The 16,811-nt window shown below is 38.8% G+C and overlaps 1 protein-coding gene across 1 annotated transcript in view; it reads right to left on the bottom strand.

Moving 5' to 3' along the window:
- Nucleotides 1–16,811, bottom strand: part of LOC133401234 (CUB and sushi domain-containing protein 3-like) — a 260,580-nt gene that overhangs the window by 129,067 nt on the left and 114,702 nt on the right. Inside the window, 3 exon segments of the mRNA XM_061673947.1 lie at nt 13,279–13,395; nt 15,415–15,609; nt 16,101–16,288. Of these exon segments, the coding sequence (XP_061529931.1) occupies nt 13,279–13,395; nt 15,415–15,609; nt 16,101–16,288 (500 nt within the window).

The raw sequence follows: 16,811 nt of genomic DNA, 5'->3' as shown, positions 1-16,811 counted from the left end.
AACACTGGGAAAAACAGCATTTGTTGCCTGTCCGCTCTTCCTATAATTAGACTTTACCATGAAATATAATAATTTTAATCCTTTAGAAATGTTATATTTTTAGAAATGTGTGTTACTCTTTACCCCAACTATACCTTAAGTTTATTATCTAAAAAACAAACAAACAAAGAAACAGAGTCTTATCCCTGGGTTTTCATTCAGTCCAGAATATGTTTGGTGATTTAATAAAAATAAATATTGCACAAATGAGTCCTATGCGAACCCTTCAATCACAGTGTGGAATAATCGTAACATATCCACCAACAAAAGCCTATACTTTCTTGATTCCTTAATGTTGCTGGTAATTTTGAATGCATTTTACTGCACAATTTTTCATTTGATATTCTGTTACATTCTTGCGGGAAAATCCCTGTCATTCCAACATCGTATAGCATATTGGTACTGCTTTAGCTTTCTTTCCCTGTTTCGCATCTATATGCTAGAATTCATGACATTTGAGCCAAAATGGTCAAAACAGCCAGACAACTATAAAGCAGATTTGTGTGTGTGTGTGTGTGTGTATAATAATATATATATATATATATATATATATATATATACATTATATTGCTTTCAGTAAGGTTAAGTGTTTCATAATTTATTATAAAAAAAAACTATATTTCATTTTGGAATATAAATGTACTGTAGAATACATGCACATTTTATTGTCATGGCAGTTAATGAGCACGAAGAAAATATATTTTACACAAAGGCCAGATTTAGTACAAAATGGGTGGTGTGCAAATCTGTGTGCATTCTGCATCTGATTTTTGAAACAATTCATTATGCATTCAGTTCCTGGACTGCACCTGGTTTCTCTTAACTCTTTGAGCCTGAGAAAGGGTGCCGTTTTGCACTCCCTGAAAATATCACTCAAGAAATTATGACGTTCTGTTTTAATTAGGAATTTATTTAGAAGTTACATCCATCAACGCACCAGCTGATAGAACAGCGGGTCCAAGCAATGAAGGGTAATCATTTTAAAACAGGTGTCTCATATACAAATACAATACAAATAACCCAAGATGCAGCTCTGTCAGGTTTGCATCTAGACTGTGGAGCCACTACTTTTGTTTCAAAGTTATTTTTATTTGTATGTATATATCTGTATGGATGTATTATATGTGATATGGGCTTTTCTCTGTCTAAAAAAAAATTCATTCATTCATTCAAATGGTATAAACATATTTTTTAGGCTATAGTAATAAGCCAAATTTATGCCTTTATATTGTGTATATGTGCATTTTGGTGAAATAATTACTACTCGTCCATCAATAATGTGTACTATATTAGTGGAAGAAATAAATATTATACCTGTACAACAGCTAGTATTTAAAAAATGACTGTTGACGTACCATTAGATTATATCATACTGCTCAGTGACTGTTTTTTTTTTTTTTTTTTTGTCAATGTCTTTCTGTCTCCAAAGTGTCCTGTAAATCGACTGTCTGTTGTCGTACTAGAGCGGCTCCAACTACCGGAGACAAATTCCTTGTGTGTTTTTGGACATATTTGGCAAATAAAGATGATTCTGGTAAGACTAATAACACGTGATGTAGGGGCATTATGGGTTACATGTATGCACGCGGGACTGTTCTGGTTGTGAAACAGTAGTATTAAAAAATCAAGAGGAATCACTTGAGTTTTAATATTAGGGCAATACCGCTAAAAACCTTTGAAGAGAAACAAAGTACAGGAGAGGCAAAGAAATAATCGACATTTCCGATTGATTAAATTTCATTGCCTCAAACCTTGGCTGCACTCATCAATTTTCATTTGCTTTTATTTATTATCATGCCTTTTGAGAAAAGGGGGCTTTCCCTGTCAAAATCAAAGATAGGATCATCAAAATACAACAGGGATGAGAAATGTCATCATTTTATAAAAGCTCTTTCAGTATCTATTCCTGCTCCCACTGCTATTTGATCATCCTACTAAAGAGCGAGGGAAGATCATCCACTGGATCACTTTTGTTTTGTGCATTGTCATTCGCTTAAGGGCATAGTTGATGGATTATCCGAAAGCTTGTGTATGCATACCAGTGAGCCCGGGAGATTCCGCAAATGCTACTCATACAGCATGTGAACAGCTTGTAAGAGTTAATGTCTCAGTACAAGATAGTTCAAACGAAAAGGTGGTTAAGGCAACCATACTTGCACACTTTCAAGCAAACAATGTTGCTGTAAAGCAGCCAATTCTGAACTGCTCTGAACTGTTCATAACTTTTTAATTGAAATAATTTATGCTCATCAGAATAAAAAAAACATACTGTACCACAGGTAGCCTACATTTTGTTTTACAATACATACATACAACTGCAAAATGACTTTACACAGAACATAAAGTTCAAATTGAACAACAAATACTTTACCTATTTGGACCTTAACATACAGTAAATGAGCAGACATGCTTGCTTTGGTGCTTTGGCTTCGTCTTGCTTTGCTCTACTGATGTATTTATGAAAAGATGTCGAGTATTTTGTGAAAGGTAAGGTTTGAGGTTTTTACAAGCTGTCAGTGATGCCCATCTTTTCAAGCATTTACCGTGCACAGAAACATGTGATCATTCATTCAACACTTCAGCTCTTTAAAGCTGAGGAGATGTGAAACACTCTAAGCTAAAATGCAGGATTTAGTCAGTGTTGAGTCAATTTCTTTCACAGATTTTGCGTCGACACCACGGTAAATACACTTAATGAGACAGACAGAAACTGAACTTGCTTTTCACGTTCATGAAGCTCACCAAATCAGGGAGTTGGGGTAACAACGCTCAAATGCTCTCTAGGGGGTAAGTAGCACAACAGCCTAAAGCTGGCTGCTGCAGGATGTTGGAGATCTGACAGCTTGAGTATACCAATATTGATTTAATATCTGGCAACTTGAGCTGCAAATAATAAAACAATGTTCATTCAAAGAATGTGCAGTAAAATGAGGTTTATTTAGACACTTAAGCTATAACAAGCATTGACGTTTTTTTTCTAAGTTGAATGGGGTTACGCTTCTTTTTTCGACAACATAGTTTAGGCTTTGGAAATACAGAGTCATTAGTGGTTTGCAAAAACTAAGATAAATGATTTTAAAGGCAAAATGAATTGCAGCATTCCACTAACCTACAGCTGATAACACAGCACAGAGTACAAGGTGTTGAAGAGGCCGGGGAACAGCCTAACGGTAAAGAAAATAGCACCATGTGTTTGTCCTTCTGGCAATGAATTATGGAAACAGGTGCCTGTCATCTTTGCGGTGTGGCAGCATCCGCCATCTGAGATTGTGGCCTCTGACAGTACACACAGGCCTCATATTATAGAAACCAGAGCAATTGTATGACAGCACAGACACATATTTTTAATGACACATTATCACAGCGAAATAGCGTTAGGCTGTTTGGCAGGGGGTTAGTGGCTTCACCTTGGCACAAGCTATACACAGCCTGTTTGGCTTCAGTCTTGAGCAAAGTTCACCTCTCCTTCTGTGGACAAGCTCTGCCATTTACTGTATTGGTCACTTGGTTAGAGAACAGAAAAAAAAGGGAAATGGATTAAAAAAAAAAACTTTACACAATGTTTTTTTAATCTCTACCTAATCTATTGTATTATTATTATTATAGTATTTTCTCAGCAAGCCGCCCCAATCCCCACATGCTACCAGATCTCATCCGATATCGGAAGCTAAGCAGGGTCTGTCCTGGTTAATACTTGGATTAAAGACCACCCAGGAATAGCAGGTGCTGGGGTTGGGCAGTAGGCCAATCACCTGCTCCTATAAAAAAACTACAGAATACAGAAACCGCAATAGAGGCCTAATGTGCCTCATGGCAATGACAGCTCTAACTAACTAATTTTCTCAACAAAAACAAATGATTGTGGTTTACCGAATAATAATGTTATTTGATAACAAAAAAAAAAAAAAAATCAGTTTAATAGAGGAGAACAATGACCACATCTGCAACTATAACACATTATTTCCTTGTCCAAACTGTTGAGTTACCTTAATAATATCACAGTGCTATCACTGCCTTTGTTTGCAGCCATCCAGCCAGACGGCCCCAGCCCCAGGAGCCTCACCATGACAATAGTGGATACCCACCTTCCCACTGTTACTATGACTGCCAGGTCCTCCACTGGCAGTCATTGGCCCTAACCCGTGTTTGTGAAGCCCCTGCGTGGTGGTGTGCATTAAAATCTGGAGAGGCACGTGGCATTGCTGCCCTACAGCCTGCCCACTGACCCAGACCACACAGCCCCCCAGAGAATCTGTGTATGTAGTGCGTTAAAGAAGGGGATAAATGCGTGTAATGCCATACAACCTGGTGTACTGAGAGGGCGGTGGAGCAGAGTGTCTAGACCAGGACACAGTACAGACATGCTGAATCCCGGTCCGCCACCCGTATCCCTCCGCCCCACACCATTCCCCCAAGAAACCCTGAGTATGTTTGTGTGCTCGGACGTGACTAGTGAAAAATATTCACAGTGAACGGTGTGAATGTGTGCTAAGTGAGTGATTTTGGATCCTCGGCTCCTGCAGGTCAGTTTAGCGGGACGACCACAGAGAGCGAGGACAACCACACTCAGCCCCAAACCAGTTTTCTATACGCTTTGTCCATACTTGGCTAAGACCGCCCCCTTTCCTCTGATTGGTTGCCTCCGCACAGAAGACCCACTTGTGAGAGCATACGTTTGTTATGTTGACAGCGCTGGCTTGGGAGCAGAAAGGGAAGGCGGAGCTCTTCCCTAGTGACGTAGATAAGGTCGAGAAATCCGAATGACATGATTTCAGTGCTCGGCAGAAAAATGTCTGGAATTTAGGAATATGTAGACAACTTTAATTCATGTTTCACACGTTTACTGAAGCACCATAAAGATGTGTCACATCCCCATTCCTTACATCACAAAGATCATTACAGAGATCACGGTCAATTCTTTTGTATGCGATGCAACGAGTGACTGAGGTGGCTCCCTGCATGATATTTCTCTCAAGTGTACATCACAGATGAGTCAACAGTCACCCTCAGGGCCAAGGCTTTCAGCAGTGCTATTTCTCATTCCCAGGTTCCTTCATTACAACCCGATAACTCATTATGGCTCGCTCCGTCTCACTTATTCTCTTTGCGGCTGTCTCTTCCCTGCAGTTACACCCTTTACCACTCAACACCTCACTCACTCATGCTTTCTTTGCCCATCTAGTTACAGCTCATATTTATTACTGCAATCAATCAGTCCCCCTGACACACTGGATTGCAGCTATTATGCATATGCTGGCATTCTATATAGATGTACATCAGAGCTATAAGAAGACAGAAAAAAATAAGGAAAAGTGGGGAAATGTTCACCAGTGACTCATTTGTGTCTCTCCAGTGATATTAACTTGGAATCAAATTTGAGTAGTGGCAGCCAAATTTAATGTAAACAAAATGGGTATTTGGCAACATAGCGGCAAATTATAAAGACTATATCCTGTCATCTTTTTTTAACCTCCACTCAGAGGGAAAAAGTAAACACCAGAACAAAATAGGTGTAGAACATTGACAAATATCTAAAGGCTATTTTAGTCTGATGGATTCAAGTAGTGTAAGCAAGTGTTGGTTTCAACTGTGAGAGAAGGTTTGATGCTGCAGGCTTGGCTGGCCAAGAGAATTTGTGGGCACTAGATATGCTATATATTTTGAGAAGAACTGGAAGAACTTTGTTCCCTTTCGAAGCTCTAACAGAAAGGCAGCACAGAACACAAAATTCTAGGTTACATATAAAACACTGTGCTTCTTTTACTCTTGATGGACAGTTTCTATCGATCGTAAGCTTTTTTTTTTTTCCACTGTGCCAGCCTAGGTTAGACGAGTCATATATTGGTGGATGTATGCAACTTCAAAAAGGTGAAACTAGTCGAAAGAAAAGTGAATTCCTGCAGGCCAGTGTACATGTATGTTTAAAAGGAGTGCCCTAGGCAAAGATTGAGTGCCATGAATAATTCAGCATTTCAAAAAAGAAGCAGAGTTATTGTTTGAAATGTGACTGCAAGTATTATTTCAGAAAATAATTAAACATTAAAGGGTAAGACAGATGCACATTGTACCTTAATGGCTTTGGAATGTTACAAAGCACAGAACAGCCATGGGTGCTGAGTGTCAAGGAATGATGGCTCACTTGTGGATGGAAAGCTTTTGCTAACCTGATTCTGTGTTTTCATTACAAAATGGAGATTCTCCTGTATTATTATTTTTATGTTGAAGAACTGAGACGGATTGCATGCTTAACTTTAAAATCTACAAGAATATCAGAGAGACCCTGGGAAGAAAATGGTAATGGAATTCTGAGTTCAAACTGGACACGGTGTATTTTTATGATGCAAGTTTGCAGATACAGTATCTACTCTAGATGTTTTGTTCTGACATAAAACATGGTAACTTGGAAATGCCATAAAAAAACCACTGATATTGCCAAAAAATGCATTCATTCCATTGTGAAATATGTGTGAACATTCACCACTGACCGTAATGAGAACCTGTCAGAAGTCCTTTAAATAAGTGACTTCAACAGAAGCAGCGAACAAAAAATAAGACAATAAAATAATATAAGACAAAGTAAGACCGACAGTCTTGATAGACAGTCTTCTCTGTGCGGAAGAGGATGATGTGTAATCGCAGCAATACGTGCGTGAGTGAGTGGAGCATTGTTACTTCTCTGGTCTTGGTATGGCACCACACAATGTGAGTGGGTATTAAGGCGGCACGATATTGGAAAAAAATGACTGTGATTTTTTTTTAAACATGCGATGTGAATGAATACAGGATTAGTGTTGGAAAAGTTCATTTTCTACATGGACTAGTTTAAAGTTCAGTTCACCATTCCAAAATAAACTAGTTCAGTTCATAGTTCATAATTTAAGATTTTGAACTAAATTCAGCAGTCCAAAAATGAACCAGCTGATAGTTATTTTATTTCAATTTTTTTTTTTTTTTCTCAATACTGTATGGTGCTGGCAGGCAATTAACCGCAAAATACTGGCATTTCATTTCCCCATTGTTGCCACCCTTTCAGTCCACACTAGTTGCCAGATGCAGCTTTCACCCTAGAATCTCAAAAACATGAAGAAAAGCGTGTTGCTTGACTGTTGCTTGAATTCTGTTTTTTTTTTTTTCTAATGAAGAATTAAAACAAAAACAGGACTGTAGTCCTTAATATGCAAACGAAAACATGCAACACATTATGACAGGAGCGATGGTGAAATGACATTGATAACTTTGCATTCCCAGCAGCTGTGGCTGACAATAGTATCAAAATGTTTTATCTACTCTTATATTACAAAATAAAGAAATTCCATATTTTCACAGTGTGATTGTACATTATTTTAACTAAAAAATTCTGATACAAATAATTTTCATAGTAATCCATTTTTACAATTATGAATTGCATTACAAAAGAATGAGGGAAAACATTCTCTTATCAGCATTCCCCACAGTAGTGGTACACTTTCAATGGTCAATAACTCACCATACTCATGTTTCTTATGTCCTACATGTATATTTTGTCATAGTGGCTGTTTGTTATCATACTAGACTGGCTCCAACTACTTGATTCCTTGTGTTTTGTAACATACTTGGCCAATAAAGCTGATTCTGATTCACTGCCATTTATGCAGTGCCCCTGAATGCAGTGCCTGCCTAGAGTAGTTTCATTCTGAAGAGTGAAATGGGTAATGCAGCAGGTGTACATTGTTTCCCGCAGCAGGTATACTGAATGAGCTTGTGATAACCGCTAGCGACATAATACAGTATGTACAACGTCGACCTCAGTATCTGTCTCTGGGTGCCACAATCAAATTCACAAAAATTGTGTTAGACCAGCGGTCTAGCCTGCATCGGCAATTAGAAGTAGTGTGGGCAGACATACAGCGGCTGAAATAAGTATTTAACACGTCACAATTTTTCTCATGAAATATATATTTCCAAAGGTGCTATTGACATGAACATTTCACCAGATGTTGGGAACAAACCAAATAATCCATACATACAAAGAAAGTAGAACACATAAGCTCAGAAATTAAGTTGTGTGTAATAATGTGAAATGCCACAGGGAAAAAGTATTGAACACGCCAACTGGTATTTATTTAATAGTTTGTATAAAAGCCTTTGTTTGCAATGACAGCATCAAGACGAGTCCTCTATGGAAAACCTAGTTGCACGCATTGCTCTGGTGTGATTTTGGCCCATTCCCTCACACAAGCAGTCTTCAAATCTTGAAGGTTCCGTGGGCTTCTTTCATAGACCTTGAGTTTCAGTTCTTCCCATAGAGTTTCGATTGGATTCAAGTCAGGTGATTGGCTGGGCCATCTCTCCTCCAAACATGGTCAGAATCAGAATCAGAATCAGAATCATCTTTATTTGCCAAGTATGTCCAAAACACACAAGGAATTTGTCTCCGGTAGTTGGAGCCGCTCTAGTACAACAGACAGTCAATTTACAGAACACTTTGGAGACATAAAGACATTGACAAAAAACAATTGTGCAAAAAGATGCAGAGTCCTCTAGCACTTAGAGCAGTTCGAATGACTAATATTGCGATAGTCCGGTGCAATGACCAAAGTGCAAAGGGCGCTGAGACTTCAAGGAGTGTATGCGGTTTAAAGTGACGAGTAGTGGGATCATCTGGGACAATGTTGGTTGTGCAAATGTTACAGATACTCCTCAGTCCGTGTGCAAATGGAGCAGATGCTACTCTGGCATGAGTGGCCAGTATATGCAAATAGTGCAGCATGGCGAGACAACTACAGTGAGTGCACGAGTAATACATAATTGGCCCCACAGAAATGTGACAACGAACTCAAGTCAAAAACTGCCAGCTTATTGTAATGGAATTATAGGTTAGGTGTTTAAGAAGTTGATCGCAAGAGGGAAGAAGCTGTTGGAATGTCTACTAGTTCTAGTTTGCGTTGATCGGTAGCGCCTACCTGAGGGAAGGAGCTGGAAGAGCTGGTGACCGGGGTGCAGACGGTCCGAGAGGATTTTGCACGCCCTTGTCTTAGTTCTGGCAGCGTGCAAGTCCTCAATTGTGGGTAGTTTCAGTTCTTTCCATAGAGTTTCGATTGGATTCAAGTCAGGTGATTGGCTGGGCCAGCTCTCCTCCAAACATGGTGTGCATTATGGCATCCAAAGAGTTCAATTTTGTTCTCATCAGACCAGACTATATTCTCCAAGTATTTAACTGGCTTGTCCAAATGATGTGTTATGACGTGTTAAATACTTATTTCAGCCGCTGCAAGTTCAGACAGACTTTCTGCCACCAAATGGTCACTCCACCGGGTGCATCTCCAAGGGCACACCCTCGCTCAGCCAGAATGGCAAGCTTGGCGTAGAGTGGTCTGCCAAATTTTGTAAACACACACAGCGAGCATTGCGCTTGCACAAAAATCAGGATCCACCAGCATTTACATTCAACTGCAGATGCACCGTCTACGAAAATAGAGCCCTTTATATTATCCAGAAATTCTAGGTTGATTATTGTCTAGACTCACATTTGATAGTCCTGTTTTGGGTGTTCCATTCAAGATCAACTGGGGCTGTGAAATGTACAGCTCTGAGTCACTGCCATAATAAGCTAATGAGGATAGAAGACAACTTTCACCAGGATCAGTCTACCGGTGTTATGTCTATTCTTGGCTTTAATTCAAAATTTCAACCTGGCACTCTCTGTTATGTGGCTGCCAACCCAGTCCCAAGCATCCAGGTTTATTCTATTATTCATTATTTATTCGCAATCATCATGAATAACATGTTGTTGCATTAGTTAGATGTTAACTGCACAACATTCTGAGACAGTTCATTTTTCTGACAAGGAACTAGGGATGGGCATATGACCACATTTCATCGATCAAAGCTAATAAAGGATAAATTACTCTCTGGATTGGCCACTAACCACCACCACAGGGCAGGTGAACAACTGGTTGTTATGCAAAATGTTCATTCACCAGCCACAGCTGGTAACAACTATAACTCTCATGTAACCACCACCAGGGCACCCACCCACCAGATAAACCAGAAAAATAAATCAGAGGACTCAACACCTAAAATGTTGAACTGACGAAGTGTCTTAAACAACCCAGAAAGACTTCTGTTGATTACCATGATTTGGATGACTGAGAATCTTAACAGACAATTGATTGTAATATATAAATCTTTTCAGGGAATTGGAGAATCTCTAAGTGGACTGAACTCCAGTTTTGATTCTTTAATGCAGTGTTCTATGTATTATATCAGAATAATGCTGTCCAGGGCAGTTCGCATAGAGGAGGCATAGAGGAGGCCTGTATTGATGAAGGTATCAGTTGACAACTTATTGTTCTACTTCAGGCTACAAACTAGAAGGTAGTACAGTGTATTCCATTTTACCCGAATTGCTTAAAGTTGTGATCTTTCCACAATCTCTTTTATATACACATCAAGTGATTTTTTGCCAATCAATTACTCAATTAATCAGTCATTTTGCCATCCCTACATATCGTTAACACTGTGCTTTGAAGCAGCTCTGGATAACAGGTTTAGACACATACACACAAACAGAAATTTATGTTGTGGTCTTTCTACAACCTTGAAACTACACTATGTTTGCAAAAGATATAAATCCATAGAACATAGCCAAGGTATAAAACCCCTGAGAGTCATACTATTTCCTTTTGACCTTTCCCTGTCCGTGCTACTAGGTTGATACGATGTCCCAATGAGGGGCATAATTTGACATTGTTGATATTGTATATGTGCAGGATGCATATAAAGTCAAATAATTTCATGTGTACTGATCTCAGCTATCACATTGACATTTCTAGTGTTTACAAAAACAAGTAAGCAATTGTGAGTTACACCTGGGCCATTCAACCTAGCTTGGATTAAAAATGACATTTGTAACATGTCCATCCATCCATTTTCTGCACCGCTTATCCTCACTAGGGTCGCGGGCGTGCTGGAGCATGTTGCTGATGTAATAGAATACAAACTCCTTCTGACAATACGTGTATTTCTACAAAAACAAATTGGTGAGAGCCTGTTCTCTATCACAAAGAATGGGCATAAAATGCAGATATGCATGGTGTTAAATGTGACTACTGCATGTCTTCTTTAATTATCATCAAATAAACAATGGAAGTGTTCAGGTTAAAACAAAAGTCTGAGTGAATGAGTTTCTTGGATTTTTGCTTTTTGAGTCACAGACACACTCCACAGAGGTTTCGTAAATATTTCAAAAATGTAACATTATTTAATGACTAGAAAACACACACATATATACATACACGCGCACACACAATAAGCAATGGTCAGTGGCAACAGAGGAACAGCACAGTGATCTCATTTCACTCAAGCCCACCAATCAGTGTAGAGAAGAACCGATGCAATTCGTTTAAGGTGTTTTTATAACAGTGAATTTACTGCAGTGGGACACTTTATTTTACTCAACATTGATGCTATACTCAACATTGATGCTATAGAGATGCTAAAATGGCTCATTTGTTACCTTGCAAAATTAGAGACACAGAGAATAGAGTGTAAAACCAGACCTACATGATTCACAAATTGAATTAGTAATTAAGTGTAGTGTAGTACACCAACCCGCCAACAAATATACTCACTCGCCACCATTGCCTTTAACGAGACAGTCAAGAATGGTGCAGGTCTTCGCTCACTGAATGTTAAACAACTGCACTATACAGTACTGGAACCATCCAACATAAAAATTAAAGTCTAAAAGTTGCAGATGACAGAGAAATATGCCACTTTCAGACCAGATGACATACTGTTAAAGTGCTTTGAGCAAATAAGCCAAATTGCTTTAATTTGAATACGGACAAAACAGGGACGATTTTGTTTGTCATAAAAATAGAAGAGCGTGAGCATTTGTCCTATGATTTTTAATAATCCGAGACAGCCAAATCATACAATGTAGTGCAGGCTTAAAACCCATCTTCTGCTTAAGAGACAGACTTATCAGCAGTATGGAAGCCATCAAAGCATCCTTCTACAAACCTATAGCCAGAGTAAAAGGTTTTGTAGCGATATGAACACAATACTCTAGTTCAAATAGAGAAACGAATGGAGTTAAAGCATATAATTTTCAACCACTGCTACAAATGCCTAAATTGCTTATTCCCAGAATACTTCACAGATCTACTTAAAGAATACGAAACCAAGTAGAGTTCTTAGGCTGTGTTCACACTGCAGGGTATGATGCAGAATTCATGTTCCGATCTTTTTATGTAGTCGTTCACATAACAAAAACAAATGCGACTTCTGCTATGAACGGATTGTGTCCGTGAAGTGACACGCATGCGCACAAAACAGGATGTTACGTTTCGTATGCGCAAAAACACGATGCACCGTGTGTTTACGGAGGCAAATATGGCCCCGCATGTAGGTCTTGATTAATTTGTGGAAATTTAAAGGATTTTTATTTTTTTTTTACCTGAGCCAACATTTTCCTGTATTTATCAGTTCTAAAGCATTGTCTTTTTGCCACTGTTCTGCTCCTTTGTCCACCATTGCTTTTGTTGCGTGTCTGTTTTGTCTCCTTTTGATGACGTATAGCCTGGATAGCATCGATATCTGAATTTTACTGTTCACATTGACATGAAAAAATCAGATACATGTTACATTGGATATAAAAATCAGAATTGACCTGCAGTGTGAATATAGCCTTAGATCTATTGTCTTAAGTCAGCAAAAAGTCCAGTGAAGCAGAATTTAGCTGTTATGCTGCACACCAGACATTTGTATCCAAAATAAACAATTATTTCTACAATATGAATGAACTTTATAACTTCTCTGTTTTATCGCTCTGTAAATTATAATGTGCTGATTCGTTGTTTCATCATTTCATGAGACTGTATTGTATAATGATTTGTACTTTAATTATACATTTCCAATATGTCTCTATGCTATTGGCTTTCTTTTTATTTTGTTCTGGATGTTTATCCTTCATATTCAGCACAGTAAATTGCATTTGTCTTGCTATAAAATAGATGCACTACAGGGAAATAAATTGCAAGAGTGACCATGTTTTGAGTGTGAGCCTGATTTGTTCCCACACAGTCCATGTACCTCATCATTAACTGACCATCCACAAAAACCACATATTCACTCAGCCCTTGCATTTTTTCCATATTTGTAAAGTGAAATACACCGACCATACAAACGGGTTATAGGCAGCTACTGAGTACTTTTCCAACTCAATTCATGGGAAGTAATGCTTAAAAGGCTTACCAAAGTCCCCTGGGACAAAGATGTCGTACACACAGCTCTGGTCTTTGGTGTAATTATGTGGATAGTTTGGGGACAGCACGGTGCCCTCTGAATCGCTGAAGTGACCACCGCAGGGAGCTATGGTGACAGGAAGGGAAGCAACAGAGATACAGTTAACAAATGTGAAAAAAGCAGCTTCCAACACCTGGGGAAATAAAGCAATATTGTGCTATCAGCAAGTGCACACATAAGCATTTGTATCACAAAATGTCACCACTGGATTTTTACCTGCTGACATATATACAGTACTGGGATACCAAAATAATTTGTCATTTGAGAGACACTTCTGGGACTTTTTCGAAAGCCACTGTGAGCTCTAAATAGACAGACAAGGGGGTCTAATTTATGTTTACATGTTTAAAACCCAAAGGGGAATAAAACAAGCCCGGAAAGTGCTTCAGTCTTCCAAATACATCAAAATGCCATCCATCAACAAACACGCAATCATGCCTGCAAATCCAATTACCCTAGCTGCAAGACTCGATGGTAAATTGTTCAAAACAAAAAACAGTCTTTGCTTTTAGAACAATATTTCTGATGAAGCTAAAAATATATTTTTTAGATTAAATCTAAAATACATTCCTGGAGATCAGTAAGGTCAGATTTTTTAGATTAAATCTAAAATACATTCCTGGAGATCAGTATTATTAACTAATATAAATAAATCAATCGATCGATCAATAAAACATTCAGTGTCCACTCTTCTCCAGAGCTGACATCCAATGACTTTTCCAGGACATAGTGATTGAACCAAGTGTTTGTGACAGGGACCTTCTTAACACTGACAAGTCCCTTTCAAGCAATTGTAGTCTGAAGAGTCCTACACATGAAAGAGCCTTACAGCACCATAGACGACAGACCATGAGATGTCACTGAAATTCTGTAACCTGTGTGTGATGAAATGCCAAATACACATTTCTGGCATGGATGAGTACAAAGCTAAATAAGACAGATGGCCTTTGGAAATAATTCTAAAACATAACGATCATGCTGCAAATTAGGCCAAATACAAAAGAAGAAAATGGGGATGGAAAGAAAATGTCTAAAATAAGTGCCAAGATAATGTGTGAATTTTAGACGTAAAAGAGAGGCTGATCACGTGCATTGATAAGGAAAAGACTCTTACAGAAACAGGATTTGTTCATTAAGCTACCGCCTGATATTTTATAACATTATAAAGTTAAGAGAGGGAGCTGTAAATAGAAGGGCCAATGTTTTTGTGTTTTGTTTTGTTTTTTAGATTTTAAATGGAATACATTTAAAGCATATTGAGCCAGCCCCGTAGTCCAAATCACTCAGGCAGATATGGGTGATAATGGAACTGCCACAGCACAGCAGAACAAATCTAATATACTGAAGGTGGAACGTTTGAGATGGAAAATGGAGGCAATGGATTCAGTGGAAATTCAGGGTGGGAGAGCAAACGCTTTCATCATTTTGAAGTGGATATACTGTGGATAGATATTACTAGTTGTTATTAAAATATGTCCTACTACTGTAGAACATACGCTCTTCAGTAATGTTCAACAACAAGGATGGTGGGTAGGGGTAACATCTCTGCATGTAGCGGCATGTTTTCCTGTTTATTGATGCTTCATCACCTTGAGTTACTTGCTGTATTATGCACAGGGACATCCAAAGGCTGCACATTGACTGGGCAGCTGAGCCCTTTAGATTTAGCCTTTGGACTGTAAAGTCATCAGTTCAAATTTGGTTTCAGGATGGAACTACTAAATTGAGAGTTGGTGATTGGACACTTTAATAAACATCCAGGCCGGTGGAGGGACTGTAAAAGTTATGGATAGCTTGTCAGTGCCACCCGCCCACAGATGAAAGCATGAGCAGCATTCTAATTCTGGCATGCCAGATTAAATATTTTAAAAACCTTTTTTTATTTTTTTTAAGTTAATGTGACTGAAAAAGGGTACAGGTAGGTGGTTATCTCAGAAGTTCATGACTTTTATTTTACAATGGTGCACAATACCCATGTGCATTGATTTTAATGCTTTCTTTGAATGCGTACTTAAACTCATTTATCACACAGCAGTCATTGTATCACAAAGCATCACTGATAGACCCGGCAGCTTTGCTTCTCACCTTGACAACTTGGCTTGCCTCTGTCCCATTCTGGTCTCTTGCTGTTGCCCATGACACATGTCAGAGTAGAATAGCCTTGCAGTAGGTATCCGGCCTCACAATTAAATGTAACCATTGATCCAAGCTTGTAGTCAGTGCCCATTTTTGTGCCATTCATCACATTCCCTGGATCAAAACAGGCCTCCCGCAGTTTGGCTGACAATCAAAAAGGAAACATTCAAAAGAAGAAGACTGCTGTGCCACCGAGAGGTTATGAACATGAGAAGATTCTAGCGCAGATTACTTGCATGCATCACAAGGGACACACAAGGGACCATTTCCATCCATTTTCTGAGCCGCTTATCCTCACGAGGGTTGCGGGAGTGCTGGAGCCTATCTCAGCTATCAACGGGCAGGAGGCGGGTTACACCCTGAACTGGTTGCCAGCCAATCGCAGGGCACATAGTAAACAAACAATCATTCGCACTCACATTCACACCTACGGGCAATTTAGAGTCTTCCATTTCATTAAACTAAATTGTTGAAGTAGCATACAACAACACTCGTTACATATGGATGAGAAGTGCAATCAGAAAAAAATACAGTGTATGCAACACAGCCAACCTCAAAGATGCACTGGACCTCATACGTCTTTATGCATGTGACTAAATACAGCATGCTCATAGAAGGCCAAATCTTCACAGTACCTTTGTACTCTAAATGAAAGCCAGTGTAGCTCACAGAGCCGTCACTACGAAATGCCAAGTACATGAAGTTGGAGGAGCTCTCAATCTTTTCAGGAAGTTTACTGTCCTGGAAACTGCCAATCAGATGAGTGCTGCTGTCTGGCCCATCATAGATGTACAAGAAATCATAGTTGGGTTCAATACTGAAGCTGTAAGAGAAGTAAACACAATCAGAAAAAACTATTATTTGCAACGTCTGAATTCCAGTTCCACACACTGCACAGTATATGAGATTTGAAATATGCTCAGGTTTGACAATAGACTGTATGCACTGTAATGTGAGGAGTGAGTTGTGCAATTTGTTTGATATCTCCTGACAAAAAGATTTTAAAAAATAATAACTCCCAGATGATGTGCGGAGAGATTAAATTGTTGTGACAACGTTGTGGCACAAAATCTTCCCAGATCGCAGTGGAAATGCAGTGTGAAAAGAACATTTCATATTGTTGCTTTGTATATCAAATCACTTTCCACGGTGAGGCAGAGAGCAGAGCTTCTTTTTCAAAATCATGAGCATACTTTAGGACAAAAATGTAAAATAGCTTAGAGATAATTGCATCTAGTTGAATGGAGGCAACTACAATTCAAATGATGCCTCAATCCTTTCAAATGGCAATCCCAGGTCACAAACCACCTTTATTTTTCAAGACAAAATTGTATAGAAATAAACAT

This window comes from Phycodurus eques, chromosome 4 (genome assembly GCF_024500275.1).
Source record: "Phycodurus eques isolate BA_2022a chromosome 4, UOR_Pequ_1.1, whole genome shotgun sequence".
Lineage (NCBI taxonomy): Eukaryota > Metazoa > Chordata > Actinopteri > Syngnathiformes > Syngnathidae > Phycodurus > Phycodurus eques.
Note: the sequence above shows the minus strand (reverse complement) of the source record. Positions and strands in the feature narration are given on the sequence as shown.